At 43.9% G+C, this 16,309-nt stretch overlaps 1 protein-coding gene across 3 annotated transcripts in view; it reads left to right on the plus strand.

The window, feature by feature from the left end:
• SLC38A5 (solute carrier family 38 member 5) overlaps positions 1-4,507 on the plus strand; it is a 173,846-nt gene extending 169,339 nt beyond the window's left edge. For all 3 annotated transcript variants that reach the window (XM_029610924.1, XM_029610931.1, XM_029610941.1), the window contains one exon: positions 3,114-4,507. In XM_029610924.1, the coding sequence (XP_029466784.1) occupies positions 3,114-3,215 (102 nt within the window). In that variant the 3' untranslated portion in view covers positions 3,216-4,507. The remainder of the gene's footprint in view (positions 1-3,113) is intronic.
• Positions 4,508-16,309: the final 11,802 nt, after the last annotated feature.

Consider the following 16,309-nt stretch of genomic DNA (forward strand, 5'->3'; position numbering starts at 1 on the left):
TGAGAATATCATAATGCCTCTGGATTGTTCCATGGTGTGACCTCATCTTGAGTATTGTGTTCAGTTCTGGTCACCACATCTCAAGAAAGATATAGCAGAATTAGAAAAGGTACAGAGAAGGGCAACCAAATTGATAAAGGAGATGGAACAATTCCCCTATGAAGAAAGGCTGAAGAGGTTAGGACTCTTCAGCCTGGAGAAGAGAAACTGCTGAGGGGAGATATGATAGAGGTCTATAAAATAATGAGTGGATTGGAATCAGTAAACACTAATCAGTTGTTTACTCTTTTGAAAAGTACCAAGACCAAGGGACACAAATGAAGTTACTAGGTAATACATTTAAAACTAATAAGAGAAACATTTTTTATTCAATGCATAATTAAGTTTTGGAATTCATTGCCAGAAGATGTGGTGAAAGCTATTAGTGTAGCTGTGTTTAAAAAAGGTTTGGACAAATTCCTGGAGGAAAAGTCCATTAACAATTATTAAGTTAGAGTTGCAGAAATCCACTGCTTATTCTCGGGATAAGCAGCTTGGAATCTATCTACCTCTTCGGATCCTGCCAAGTACTTGTGACCTGGCTTGACCACTGCTGAAAACACGATACTGGTTTTGATGACTCTTGGTGTGACCCAGTATGGCAAGCCTTTATGTTCTTATCGGAGTACTTGGGCCCATAATCTGTGAAATTCATGGGTGTGCCAGAAATTATGCAGTGGGGGCTGACTCCGCTGGACAGAGTTATAGTTTTGTAAGAGTGACTGCTGGAAAATGGGAGGCAGTGACAGGGACCAGACCACGCCTCATACACTCTGTTTCTTATATGCTTCCTCTGGGCACCACTGCTTGGCCCGTCAGAAACAGGATGCCAAGTGAAATAGGCTATTGGTCTGTCTCAGCTTGATAATTCTTATGTTTCATACAAGCAACCAGAATATGGCATAGGTTTTGCCCAAAACCCCATCCATACTGGGAAAGAGTAATGCGCATGCTTGAGACTGGGAGAAAGACAGAAGACAAACGGAGGAGGTGTATGTTTATACGGATAATTCACAAGAGAGGAGAATTCTTCTCTTTTTGCACCTTCCCCCTTGTGCTGTGTGAATTTTTGCACACCTCTTAAGTGTTACCGGTGAAACTAGGATCCTTTACGAGGCTGGAGGCTGGCTACAGGCATACAGAGGGCTGGAAGAGGTAAAAACAGACACTGGCTAGAACACAGAGGGAGTCAAGGGACTTGACACGCTAATACGGATCATCCTGCACTCTGACACTACCCATGGGTTAGACAGCATTACTCAGCCATATGGAAAGCTCCAGCAATGCCTGTATCATTCCTGATGTTAACACTAGCATAGTTACTAACAGGCCGATACAGTACAATGCGCTCCGGCAGAGCGCACTGTTAACCCGCGAATGGACGCGTGTTTTCGATGCGCTACCATTACCCCTTATTCAGTAAGGTGTCGAAAGCAAAATGTGCAGCCAAGCCACACATTTTACTTTCAGAAATTAGCGCCTACCCAAGGTAGGCATTAATTTCTCGGGGCACCAGGAAAGTGCACAGAAAAGCACGCCTGCTCTCCCGCAGACTTTACTGTATTGGCCCGTTAGCTGGTTAGGTTGAAAATGGTCCTGAAAGTTACAAAAAGTTTAAAAAAAAAATTTGGAGTCGGCCCGCGACTCGCAGGTTGAAAATAGGACACACAATTTTGCCGGCGTCTGGTTTCTGAACCCGTGGCTGTCAGCAGGTTTGAGAACCGACGCCAGCAAAATTGAATGTCGGCTGTCAAACTCGCCGACAGCCTCCGCTCCTGTCCATGCTAGGGATGCGCTAGTGTCCCTAGCGCCTCTTTTTACCTCTTTTTACCACCGAACCTAATTTGAATACTGAATCGTGTGCACAGGAGAGTGGCCTGTACGTGTACCGGGAGAGCGGGCAAATGCCCGCTCTCCCGCGGACTTTACTTTATCGGCCCGTTAGCTGGTTAGGTTGAAAATGGTCTGATCTCCCTCTAATGGCCTAACATCCCTCTCAATCAGGCTGATACAGTAAAGCACGCTCAGCTGAGCGCACTTTTAACACGCTGTTAGACGCACGTTTTGGATACGCGTCCACGACTCCTTACAACCATAAGGGGATTTAGCACATCCAAAATGCGCATCCAACTCCCCCTCTGAAATTAATAGCGTTCATCGCATGCAAATGCATGTTGAAGAGGCTATTAGTTATTCGCCCCAAATACAACAAAAAAAATGTACACCCAATCTGCACATTTGATGCTCCGAAATTAACGCCAGCATAGAGTAGGAGATAATTTCTGAGCGGCCCAAAAAAGTGTAGAGAAAAGCAGAAAATACTGCTTTTCTGAACATTCTCCGACTTAATATCGTGGCGATATTAAGTTGGAGGAACCAAAATGTTTAAAAAAAAAAAAAAAAGTGTACCGTGGTCAGGTAAGGAAAGGGGACACTCAATTAACGAGCATCTATTTTCCTAACCCTTGGTTGTGCACATGTTAGGAAAACGGATGCTCGTAAAACTGAGCGTCCATTTTCCTAACCCGCTAACAGCCACCTCTCCTGGGCTTCCACTGCCAAGGAGGCGCTAGCGGCGTGCAATTGTCCCTAGTGCTTTCTTTTAGCATGACCCCTCATTTAAATATTATGTGGCGCGCCCAGGAGAGGTGGCTGGGCGTGTGTTAGGAAAGTGGACGCTCAACACTGAGCACCTGTTTTCCGCACAACTTTACTGTATTGGCCTGTATGTGGTGATCCAGAGGAAGGCAAAAATCAAAACAAACATCTCTTGCATCCACCACCAATTCTGCAGCATATTAATGACAAAAAAAAAATCCTTCCTGACCCCAAATCTGGTGACTAGCTCAAGTCTTCCTGGCTCGGCACTTTTACACCAGAGTCTCACTACCACACACACCCATCCCTTTTTCCTTCAAATTCTCTGTCCGGTTTTCTTTTGACATTTTTTCATGTGAGCAATACCATCGCTCAAATTTTAACTGCAACAGTGGAGTAAAAAAAAATGTTAAACTTGATTGTTTTTTTAATTTGTTAGTAAAAATGTTTTCTTTCTCTCACTGTTACTCTTACAGGCAGCCTGCTTTATGGTGCTGGGTTTCATCTTCATGGTCATGAGCTTGTGTTTCATCATCATGGACTGGCTAATGGGCCAAAGTCGAGGCGGGGGTCATTAACCAGAGGTCGGGCCCAGACCTTCCCTTCCCTCCCCCGGTCCCTTTCTTGCAGAGACAGAGTGACGCAAACAAACTCAACTTCCTTTGTCTTGTGTGTTGACTCCATGCAACCTGCAGAGAGCAAAGGCAACAACAAAAGACAAAGTGTTTGTCCATCCATCCACACTCTCCCTCCGCCAACTCTTCGGTCACCATGGAAATGGCTCCAAGCCACCACCTATTCTCTAGCCATGGAAATGGGCTGGCGGATTTCCTTGCATCCCCATCGTTATCTCTCTTACTGTGGAAACAGGATTGCGGCCTTCCACTATTCCCCACTGTTGTCTTTGGCACCATGGAACCAGCTTGTGTGCATTGCTCTGATTCCTGCTGCCATCTTTGATGCCATGGAAACGGGTCCTGTAGTGCTCTGTTTCCGGCTTTGTTTGGAGTCGTGGAAACCAGTTCACTTTGCCGTTGCTGCTGCAGTCAACCTCCGTCACATCTGCACCCATGAAGGCACAAATTTGCCTTTCTTTGCCGTCCCCCAACAGCTCCTTCATAATCATGAACACGGACTAGCCTTTCCCAGTCTCACTCTTTCCATTGCTGATAAAAAACTCACTCAAACAAACAAACATCCTCTCAACTTGAAATCCCCCAAAACCAAAGAAAACCAACAACACACTGCATGCCAAATAGCAGTGTCAGTCTTTAATCGGTTCTGGAGTGGAGAGAGTCAACAGATTTCCACAGAGAGAATGGATGTCATTTATTGCATTTATTTAATTCGAAATGGTAAAGAATGAGAGAGGGAAGTGAGAAACCAGCCCACTATGGGCTCCCCCCCCCCCCCCACGTCTCCGGCCTGTTCAGGAGAAGCGGAGCAGACAGGCGCACCCTTGTTATGTAAAACAAAACAACCTAAAAAATTTTTAAAAGACAGAAAAAACATTTTTGCCTTTTTGTAATTTTTATTTTTTTTCTGGGTAAGTCTTCATTTGACGCAAACGGTCTGTACCAAGTATCAGTAAATGCCAAAATAACAACTGTGCCTTCAGAATCTGTGGAGACCTGCTCTTTCAAATGGCCTCTACATTACCTGACTTCGGCTCAGGCCAGTCGCCAAACCGGTAGGTCTTAGACACAGGATCACGTGACTGAGCCAAAAAAAGAAACCTCATGTGACTCACTGATCATCCTCTCAACCCCTGTTGTCGCAGACCAGGAAGAGTTGTACAAATGAAAAAAAAAAAAATTGCATGTATTTAAGTTTATTTTCCTGTCTCGCAAATGCTAGCGCATTGGATCATGTAACGCAGCTGTCTTCTGTGCACGGATGAGCTATGGCGAGCCGCCTTCCTGCTGCCAGCTCTCCTCTGATAGCTTTGGAATGCCAGCGGAGAGAAGAAGTCAGTGGAGCTGTGCACTGCATGTCACCCACAACGGGCTCAGCCACTCCTAGCTTTTGCCTCTCCTTCCCCCCACCCCCATTGCATGCATGGGAGTTGAGGTACTCATTTCTCTAAGCAAAGCAGAGACTACATCTCCCTACAGCATTGGAGGCAAAGCCAGGACTGACCGAGCTTGTCCTAGGTAACGTGGAGTCATCGTGGGAAGCCTATGGCAGCGAAATTTTGAATGAATGCCAGGGACTGGCACCCATTTTTAGAATTCAGGATGGATGTTTCAATGCCAGCTTGGATAGTTTTAGCCCATCCATATATATATATATATATATATATATATATATATATATATATATATATATATATATTTTTTTTTTTTTTTTTCTTCTTTTTCCCGGGAGAATTAGGAGTTTCTTAATGGGACAATCAAGACCGCGGAGCCCAGGACTGTGTAGGGGATAGGAATTGAGAAATAACCAAAACGTTCCCACTGGTCATTGGTGCTGGGTCCTGCCCATCCTAATCTGTGCTGCATACAGGAAGTGGGGCATTACCCCGGGGAGGAGCGGTGGTGATTTTCTGCCAGGTCACCAGCCTGTGGTGTTTTTTGAGTGTCCTTCCCTTTCCCTTATTGGGAAACAGAGGAAGGCGGAGGCTGCCACCTACCCCCGCTACCTGAAGAAAGATGCCTGCAACCTGTCGCGGGTCCTGTCCTGTGAAATGATGTCGGCGTGAGGAGAATTCTAATATTGGAGGCAATCTTGGGGAGAAATAAGCTTGCCAGTTGGTGAGAAGGGGCGGTTGTTGGTAGTGAGGGACGGGGGACAGGGGATAATGTTTAATAACAGGAAAAAGCAGGTCTCGATGCCACACCCTACCGAAGTTGCCTGGAACAGGATTCACCTTTGGCAGGAACAGAATAGGAAAAGCCATAAATCTTTCAAATTATTTTCATGTCACAACACACCCTACAGCGCAGACTGGTGTGCTCATTTAATGAAAAAGGAATTGACAAAAGTAAGTCCAAATTCCTGTTCCCTCAAGGAGGGAGCCCAGTCAACGCTCTCTTCCCTTCTTCTCTGTAATCTTCTGGCTTAAGCCTGACACGTGTTTTTTTTTTTTTAACAAAAAGCTTCAAACAAACAAACAAAAAATTCATCCAAAGGATTAAGTGTTTCTATTTAAGAACTACCTCACCAAAGCCTTTACTGTGAAGACTGTTATCTTTTCAACACATGCTCAAGTATTGTGGGAAGATTCCAAACCCAGAGCCTGGTTTTGGTGCTCAGAGGGCTCTTGGTGTAACTCCGGAGGGGGCAGGTAACCCTTTGAAGGGTGCCGGAAAAATTTAGAATTTGGATCACTGCTGAAACCACTCCCCAGATTGGCAGGGGCCCATATACCACTGATCAGAGGTATCAAAGTTAGGTTTAATGCATCTACATGGAAGATCGTCCTTTCCACTAATAATTCGCATTTAAAGAGCGACAAAAGTGGTTTTTTAATGTGTGTCTTTTTCTCAGACTTCTGCTGACTGCTATTGCTATTCTATGCAAGCAGCGTGACTGCACCAGGGCCTAGGCACTGGGAGTAAGTGGACTATTGCTCTTGGAGATTGGAAAGGAATTGCAGCTGCCCTGACTTCAGCTTGGCACCTTGTGCCTCCTGCTGGTAAAATGAGTTACACAAGTCCATTCAAGAGTGGAAACTGGGTGATAGAAAGGGGAGCGGGGAGAGGGTGTGAGAGAGAGAGAGAAAGGGTGGGGAGGGCCCAGTTACTGTTTCCTCACCTCAGGGCCCATGCTAGCCACATTAGGCTTCTGCTTGGGATGTGCTGCTGTTGCTGCTGAGGGGTCCCTCATCACTTGATCACACCCTTTCTTGTTTCAGGAGGAGCTGCCTCCTTGTCCTGCTCATCCTCCTCCCTAAAGACTTGCTTGCTCTTTGTTTTCCACAGAGCTGGAGCTACTTGGCAGGTGACCTCCTCCTCACCTTTACAGCACCAGGGATGGCACTCATTCCCTCCGTGGGGTGATGCAGAATTTCACTCTGCAGCTCAGCCACCGACGGGAGTGGAATGGGAGGAGGACCTATGCAATTCCACTGGACTTTAGAAATTAAAAACGGGATGTCACCTGAAATCAGAGCAAAGGGCAAGGAGAAGAGGGAGACAAAACGCCCAAAGCCTTAACATTTATACCAGTGCCTTTCTCTCTGGTGTTGCCACGCTGCAGTACAGCGCCGGACAGCAAAGGATAGCAGTCTCTCGTTTCAGACATGCACGAGCAGTCAGGAAAGCACGCAGAGGTGTGCACAAATTTACTCACCTCCCTACGTGCATTCGCAACCGCACAGGGACAGGTTGCGAACTCACCCCACCTCAGCCGAACAGGCTGAGCAAGTCCTGGTTTGCAGTTTTGAATTTCCTGGGGCGGTGAATGGTAAAAATCAGAACTTCAACTCCATGCATGCAATGGGGCAAAACCAGGACTGGATTAGCCTGTTCAGTTGACCAGAGGTGAGGTGGCACCTGCAGAAAAGATTGCACTCACACCAACATTGCCTTCTAGAGCTCTCCACAATTCTGACCTGCTAATGCTGGGCAAAACTTACTTGAGAACTTACAATTAATCATCAATGAGTTCTAACGCCTCAGGGCCAGGCTGAGCAGAGCCGGTCCTGGTTTGGGCCACGTGGACTTGTAGTTCTAGCTTCTCCAAGAAAAGCAGAAACTCCAGGTCCCAGAATACAACTGGGTGCTCAGCCTCTACCTGATAACCTGGAACTTGTTGGCAGCTTTACTTTAAGTAGAAATGAAACCTTTGGGTCTTTGTATCTGTGATTGGAAAAAGAAAGCATATCACAAATTATGTGTTATTATCTGGATGGTGAATCAGAGCTTTATTTTACTTTTTCTTTAGAATTTTGGTAGAATGGATATTAATGTTTTAAAAAATATAAGTTGCCATTTATAAAGCGTTGGAGCAGGATTAGTAATACTGCTTGAACGCTGGTAAGAGTAACACTAAAATAAACACTGCTGGTAACCTTCAGGAGATGCATGTGTGTGTGTGTGTGCGATAACTCTGATCCTCAGTTCAAAACGACTTCATTTACTACGTCAGTGTAACTACTGCAGAGAGAAACTGGATTGTGAAGCGCAGCCTTCATCTTCTGCTCGGACACGTTATTGGTCACCGTCTGCTGATGTCCTCCTCACGAGCAGAGAGAGAGGCACATTTTGCAAGCCTTGCTGACAAAACAAATGAATATAGATAGACGTAGAGATATATTTTAAGACTGTAAACTAAGACATGTGAGCTGGGAGTCAAAGAGCAAAGATATACATACACAGGCGGTTATCATCCAGCAAGGGGGGGAGGGGTGTCATTGTGACTTATCGTTTTACGGAATTTGTAAAAGTAAAGAAGCTGTCATTGGTCATCGCTGTAAGCGGAGCTGTATGAGCAATGGAAAAAAAACACATTTATTCATTCTATTTTTAATTTGAACAGAATAAAAGGATCTCCCATTTAGCAAGCCAGCATACACTCTTGAATTACAGTCTGAGGAGAAAACTTTACAATAGCAGAAAAGAAAATCCCCCTTTCTTCCCTCCCCCCCCCCCCCAAAAAAAAAAACAAAAAATCCAGGCACTGCTGCTTAATCGTATGATAAAACTGAGTGACTCACCCAGGCATAATTCTAGTACTGAAAAGTCAGATAATGTAAAAAAACTGTATTTAAACATACAAGACATGAAATGGTGCAGTGTATCTGTTTTATATTCACAAAACCACCCTCTTCTACTAGTTAGCTCACCTTGCTGCCTCTCCTGTCACTGACTCTAGCTGTGACCTTGGGGGAGTCCCTTGATCTCCCTGTGCCTCAGCTCTAATCCTTGGCTCTGTCAGTGTTACATGCAGATTAGAATTCAGGACATCTGAACTAACCAGCACCTATTTCTCTTATTTAGCAGGGAGGGATTTAGGAAGAGGCAACATAGGCAAGCGCTTACAGCATCAAATTCTGAAGGCACCCAGAAACTGGGACTTTTCCTTCTACTTTTTGATTTTCGGGGAGAAACCTTCCCATTCCCAGTCCTCTGTCTATGGCCGCCATAATCTTACATCCAGCCCTGCTATTTAAAGAAAGTACAAAGTGTATCGGAGCATTGCTGGTTGGGGTTAGTCCAGAAATGAATCAGTCTCTCCTTTTGTGCCTGGGAATCAGGTGACAGTTTGCCAGTAAATGCTGTTCTTTCCTCACTATCTCTCCTGCACCTTTACTGGGGCAGGGGCAAGGAGATCATTGCCCCCTACAGATAACTGCACTTTTTTCTATTTTTACTGTGTTATAAGCAACCATAATGAATTGAGCAAGGGGTCATTGACTGTTAGGATTTTTTTTTTTTAAGGCGGATTCCCAAAGATTTCCTGTCTCCCCCCTCCCCCCCCCCCCAGCTCCTCCTAATGCCCAGAGTTTAACAGCTAGCCTTCCCCCCCCCCCACCCCACCTCCATACCACGGTTGTAATGAACTAATAACAAAACATATATAGTGTTGACTTTTGTAAACTGTTCTGTCTTTCAGATTTCAGGGAGGAAGGGAGTTGTACACATGAATTTGCTGTAAAGTGGCTTTGTTTCTTTTGAAAGAATAAAATTACTGAATTTTATTTCTGTGTATAATATGTTTGAATGTATAAGCCTATGTGGGGTGGGGGGAAGGGAGAGTGGCTATGGTAATAGCAAAAGCACAATGAAATCTTTGCCTGATTTTTTTTTTTTTTTAACTGAAAGTTTAATCCTGTTTTGGCCATGGTCATAAAGTAATTATGTCCCCAGTGAGGTTGGGTTGGCAGGGCATTAAACCCATCATAGTCAAGTTCTCAGTCTTGGCCAGAAAAGGCTAAGAAAGGAACTGTCCTTAGCTAGGGTTTTGCCACTTCAGCCAAACAGGCAGATCCAGTCCCCATTGCATGAAAAGATTTATAGTTTAGATTTTCCTAGGGAAATTGATGTGAAAAAGATCAGAAGTACAACTCCCTATTTGCAATGGGTGAAACCAAGCCTGGATCAGCATGTTTGGTTGACCTGAGGTGGGATGGCGACCTCATCGTCAGTTCATAGCTCAGGCCCTGCACTTCGATCATACAGTCATAAGAACATACTGGATCAGACCAAGGGTCCATCAAGCCCAGTATCCTGTCTCCAACAGTGGCCAATCCAAGTCAGAAGTACCTGGCAAGTATCCAAACATTAAACAGATCCCATGCAACTAATGCCATCAACAACAGTGGCTATTCCCTATTGATTAATAGTAGTTTATGGACTTCTCCAGGAACTCATCCAAACCTTTTTTTAAGCCTAACTACACTAGCTCCCTTAACCACATACTCTGGCAACGAATTCCAGAGCTTAATTGTGCACTGAGTGAAAAATAATTTTCTCTGATTTGTTTTAAATGTGCTACTTGCTAACTTCATAGAGTGTCACCTAGTCCTTATATTGTCTGAAAGAATAAACAACCATTTCACATTTACCCATTCAAGTCCTTTCATGATTTTGTAGACCTGTATCATATCTCCCCTTAGCTGACTCTTCTCCAAGCTGAACAGCCTTAACCTCTTTAGCCTTTCTTCATAGGGGAGCTGTTCCATTCCCGTTATCATTTTGGTTGCCCTTCTCTGTACCTTCTCCATCGCAATTATATCTTTTTTGAGCTGTGGTGACCAGAACTGCACACAGTATTCAAGATGCAGTCTCACCATGGAGCGATACAGAGGCATTATGACATCCTCCATTTTAGTGCCTAGTTATAACATAGGCACCTTGTCCTCTGTAGTTCTGAAAAACTTTCCCTGATTGTTTTCGGACAGATGTCTCTGCGATGCCTGACTCCCAAAAGAGTAAAAGTTACTGCTTTCTATGAGAGAAAACAAATTCTGTTTAACTCCATGTTTCGTGTGGTAACAGAACACGCATGTATATTCTGCAGCTGCAATAGATTTGCTTAGGGGAACTTACTAACTAGAGAAAATATTGCCTGACTATTAGCAAATTGCTACAATATGTGTTATTGAGTGTCACCTATTTTTTTTATCTGTGCTAAGTGCACTTAACATGGATAAATGGGCTTTTGAAAATTGCTATAATAGTAAGTTACATTTTCCTTTGTAACTTACACTGTAATTGTATAACTGAGGCAATGATAATTGAACTGACTTGGACAAGGTCACAGAAAGCATCATTGGAAAGGCAGGATTTGAACCCTGACTTCCTAGCAGAGTCATGCATCTTGGGTGTGGTAATCCAAAAGAGCTGCATGTGATGGGGGGTGAAGAGCTGTTGTGCACGGAACAAGAGAGAGATATTGGGATGATAGAGCTTAGCGATCTGAAGACAGCGAAGCAATGTGACAAGGCGATAGCAAAAGCCAGAATAATGCTGGGCTGCATTGAGAGAGGAAAAACCAGTAAGAAAAAGGAGGTGATAATCCCCTTGTACAGCAACTTGGTGAGGCCTCACCTGGAGTACCTGGAGTGTCCATTTCTGGAGACCATATCTCAAAAGGGGCAGAGTCAGGAGGAAGGCTATCCAGAGAAGGGTGACAAAAATGGTGGGGGATCTCCATCAAATGACTTATGAGGAGAGGTTGAAGGACCTAAATATGTACACCCTGGAAGAGAGGAGGTGCAGGGGGGATATGATACAGACCTTCAGATACTTGAAAGGTTTTAATTATGCACAATTGACAAACCTTTTCTGTTGGAAAGAAATCAGAAGAACTAGGGGGTCATGAAATGAAACTCCAGGGAGGACGACTCAGAACCAATGTCAGGAAATATTCCTTCATAGAAAGGGTAGTAGATGACTGGAATGCCCTTCTGGAGGAGGTGGTGAAGGCAAAACCAGTAAAAGATTTCAAAGGGGCATGGGATAAACACTGTGGATCCCTTAAGGCTAGAGGATGGGAATGAAGAAAAGAGAGCATGGGAGTAACTTGCTGGTGTGGCAGTTACTACCCTTAACCAAGAAGCCTGTTTGCTGTTGATGCAACTCCAACATTACTGTCTGCTTCAATGGCAAGAGGTAATGGGGGAATTGGAGTCAAAACAGCAACCAACAAGGGCCCTGACTTTGACAGTCTGGGAAACTAATAATTATAAAGGTGGCTTTTATGGCTAGTAGTTATTACCATAAGCTTGCTGGGTAGACTGGATGGACCAGTTGGCCCTTTTCTGCTGTCCTTTCTGTGTTTCCTGGTTTTTAGCATGCTGTTCTAATAACTAGGCTACTCCTCCACTTGCAATCCCTAAATCCAGTGGCAGGTTTAGATAGTGTTGCTGCTATGAGATGTGGTTCAGCAAGTCCTATGACTGGGATATGGCCATACTAGGCCATTATCAGTTCAGGAAAAGCAGGGTAGGCAGAAAAAGAGGAAGAATAGTACTTCATATATAAAAATAATATTAAAGCTTTTGAATTGCAGAGGAATGGGGAAGAGAGACACTGGATTATCTTGGAAAGGGGAAATAGCTCTTCCATCCACAAGGATATAATCTACAGACCTCTAGAGAACAGATAGAAGAGCTGGCCAGAGATCTCATTAAAAACATATATAAGATTACAATGGAAGAGGAGGCTTTATTTCACTGGATGCTGAGTGGAACATTTTGTCGGCAGAAACTTGTTAGATCCTGCAATCCCTACAAGGGGCAACTGCTAAAAGAACCCATGGGGAAGGGGGGGGGGGGGGTAGGGAAACAATATTAGACCTGGTACCTACAAAAGGGAAAGTGTTTTTAATGTCACAGGAGCTGATTACCTGTGCTGCAGTGATCACTAGACTGTGATATCACATAAGAACTAAGGCAGGGGAATCATACAAAGATTAGCATCCCGAACCTTGTTGAGGTGGAGAGGGGGAGGGGAGAATCTTAGGGAGGTGCTGGCAGGATGAGAAAATCCAAATGAAGGAGGAGAAAGACAGTGAGATGAACTAAAAGGAGCAGCTGAAAGGACAACAAATCTTTGTATCAGGAAAGCAAATACAAGTAAGAGAGACCAGTCTGGTTTGAAAGGAGCTGGCTGAAAAGGTAAGGACAGAAAGATTAACATTTAAAAAAGGAAAAGGAGAAGCTGGCCCAGTGGCTCAGTAGTCCCTACGCTAGGTCTTACACGCCATGGGTCTGCTGGGGATAGGGATGTTACAAATGGCTGGTTCCCCTTTCCGGTGATGCTGCTGGCACACTGCTGCTGCTGCCCCAGGGAGGAACCTGTCTCGCACCCTCTTCCCCCACATGACAGCCCTGACCACCTTCTCTCCTTTCCCCTCACTGTCCAACCCCCTCGCTCCTCCTTCCTCTCCTCCCCTCACCTTGCTACCCCATCTTGCCCTCCTCTCCTCTTCAAATTGCAGCCAACAGGCACCTCTCATATCCTGATCCTCCTGGACATTTCTGCCGCCTTTGACACTGTCAATCATAATATAATAATCCAATGCCTTTCAGATATTGGCATTACAGATACTGCTCTTCAGTGGTTCCAATCATACCAGCAAGAGAGGCAATACAGTGTACAAATGGGCAACTGCACCTCCAAAACCTTTCCACTGCCTCATGGTGTCCCCCAAGGATCCTCCCTTTCCTCCACCCTGTTTAACATATACCTCCTCCCTCTAGGCCTTTTAACCAATCTAGGCCTCCCACACTTCATCTACGCTGATGATGATTGAAACCTTGAATTCCACTTTATCAGTTATCAATGCTCTCCTGACAAGCAACTATTTGGCACTCAACACGGCCAAAACCGAGCTACTATACATTTCTCCGCAAAGTATTCACCCCCCCACTACTAACAGGATGCAACCCAGACTACAACGTTGCTTTCAACCAACAGGTTCGCAGTCTTGGCATCACTATTGACTGCCACCTCTCATTTAAAAAACACATCAACAACACTCTCAAAGCCTGTTATTTCAAACTGCACTCTCAAAAAAATTAAACCCCTTCTGCACCTTAATGATTTTTGCACCATCCTACAAGCATTCATTCTATCCAAAATCGATTACTGCAATGCTCTACAACTAGGTTTACCCAAAAGTACCTTGCTGCCGCTCCAGCGTCTACAAAATGCTGCTGCATGTATTCTTACTAACACACATAAAAGCGACCACATCACCCCTGTTCTTAAAAACTTACATTGGTTACCTGTCGCCGAAAGAATATCTTATAAAGCTCTCACACTGATTCATAAGGCCCTCCACAACCAAGACATGCACTGGTTCTCTGATCACCTCATCTTTCACAATTCAATTAGACCAATAAGGCAACAGCACAGGGCTACTCTTGCTATTCCTCACCCAAGCAATATAAACTTGCTTCCACCAAAGCTCGGGCACTATCCTTAGCTGGACCCGTCCTTTGGAACAAACTCCCTCCCTTCCTATGCCAGGAACCCTGCCCAAAAAAATGTAAACACAATCTAAAAACCTGCCTCTTTAAGCAAGCATTTGCTTAGCAGCTTTCCCTCTGCACCTTGCCATTTGTAATTCAACTCTCAAATTATTATTTAACCACACACTTCTCCTGTAAATAGCTCCTTCCTTTTTTTCAGCTGATGCCCTTTGTAAGTTAAGTGATGATTCTCTCCTGTTAGAAATTATTTGTTTTGTTCCATTTTGCATATTGGTTCCAACTTTTCTCTGTAAAGCTCGGTTAGCTATAATTTTGTTTAATGTAAACCGATGAGATGTTCCCAATGTTCACCGGTATATAAAATCTTCTAAATAAATAAATAACAGCAGTTGTCTCTTCTTGCAATATTCCTATCTTCCTTATTCTACTCGGACAGTGGTTGCAATTGAAAAATGTTGCCACAAAAGCAAAAATATATATGTCAGATGATATCTTTATATTGGACCAACTTAATACATTTCTTGACTGGCTTTGGTGAGCTAAAACTCTCTTCCTCAGGTCAGAATCTGAATGATCAAAAGATGACATTACAGAAAAAGATAAAGCAGTACGGTTGCCGTAAGTGAAAGGCATTCCAGTGACTTTTCAAAATGATTCAGGATGCTAAACTCCATGCAAATTTCCCTCTTCTTTGACACACTTATGTATTTACAAAAGTGATATTCTGCTCTTTGCCAGGAATGCTGGCAAAGTGGATTACAAACTACAAAGTATGAATATACAGGTTCATTAAGGAAAGTAATAGTTAAAGCTGTGTACCATTAGAGTATTTATTTTATTTATTTAACAGTTTTTTATACCGACCTTCATGGTAGATAACCATATCGGATCGGTTTACATTTTAACAAGGGAAAACTAAGGTAACAATTCTGGTTAATAATAGATAACAAAGGAAAAAGGAATAAGTCAAAGTTACAATCAACAAGGAATGGAAAAAAACTTGGAGGCTTAAAGACAAGCTGGAAGGAAGATAAAGGCAGGTAGAATAAATATAACGTGATACGAATAAATTAACGGGTTAGAGCATATGCTTTAACCTGGAGGTGCCAGTGTCCATTGTTCAGGAGGAAGTGTGTCAAAAGACCTTGTAAGAAGTGTGGCTCAAACTAGTGATTATCCGGTGGATCTGGGAAGGCTTGGTGAAAGAGCCACGTCTTTAGTCTTTTTCTGAAGGTTAAGAGGCAGGGTTCCAATCTGAGATTTGCTGGGATGTTATTCCAGATAGATGGGCCTGCTATTGAAAAAGCTCTGTCTTTGGTCGTAGCGAGGCGTGTGGCTTTAGTCGGGGGAAATTTCAGAGTGCCTTTGTGGATATCTCTCGTTGGTCTGTTAGAGGAGTGGAGTTTGAAAGGGATTTCCAGGTCGAGCTGGAGTTGCTGATCGAGTTGGAGTTGGAGTTGGAGTAGGCTGGACACTTTGGTAGGAAGACTATTCATCCTCATAAGTTCATTAAGGGAAGGCCTGGTTGAATAAGTATGTCTTAAATTTTTTTTTTCCCAGAAAACAAGGTAGTTTGGTTCCAGGCGAACGGGCAGAGGTACCTTGTTACAGATCTTGGGAGCATGGTGACTTGGGAGCACGGCAGTTGTGACAGTGTGCCCAATTCTGCCCCTTACATAGTAGCTCTGCCCATTACAGAAATGGCAGCAGTGGCTTTAGCTGGTCTAAGTGGTCTAACTGGGGCCAATGCAATAAATGATGATGACGGAATAATTATTGTCCAATCTCCAACTTAACCATCATTGCAAAAATACTTGAAAAAACAGCCCTTACCCAACTTGAAAATCATCTTGAAGACAAGTAAGATACTTTATCCTAACCAATTTGGATTCCGGAAAAACCATTAAACAAACTCTTCTTCAGTCCTTAACGGATCCTATTTTATGAGATTTTGACTCAAATGTCAAAAGTCTGCCTAGTCCTGATTGATCTAACAGCTGGCTTCAACACCGTTGACCATAACCTGCTATGCCAACAGTTGAAAAACATTGGGATTGATGGAAATTTGCTAAAATGGTTCACCTCTTTCCTCGCAGATAGATCATTCCAAGTAAAACTCGACACTTACTTGTCCAACACCTTCCAAAGCACAACAGGCATACTGCAAGGATCAGCGCTATCAGCAACATTTATTTAATATCTCCCTGCTGCCCATATGCAAATTACTAACAGACCCGGGCTTAAACTTCTTCCTTTATGCGGATGATCTTCAATTCTATATCCTTC

This window comes from Rhinatrema bivittatum, chromosome 1 (genome assembly GCF_901001135.1).
Source record: "Rhinatrema bivittatum chromosome 1, aRhiBiv1.1, whole genome shotgun sequence".
Lineage (NCBI taxonomy): Eukaryota > Metazoa > Chordata > Amphibia > Gymnophiona > Rhinatrematidae > Rhinatrema > Rhinatrema bivittatum.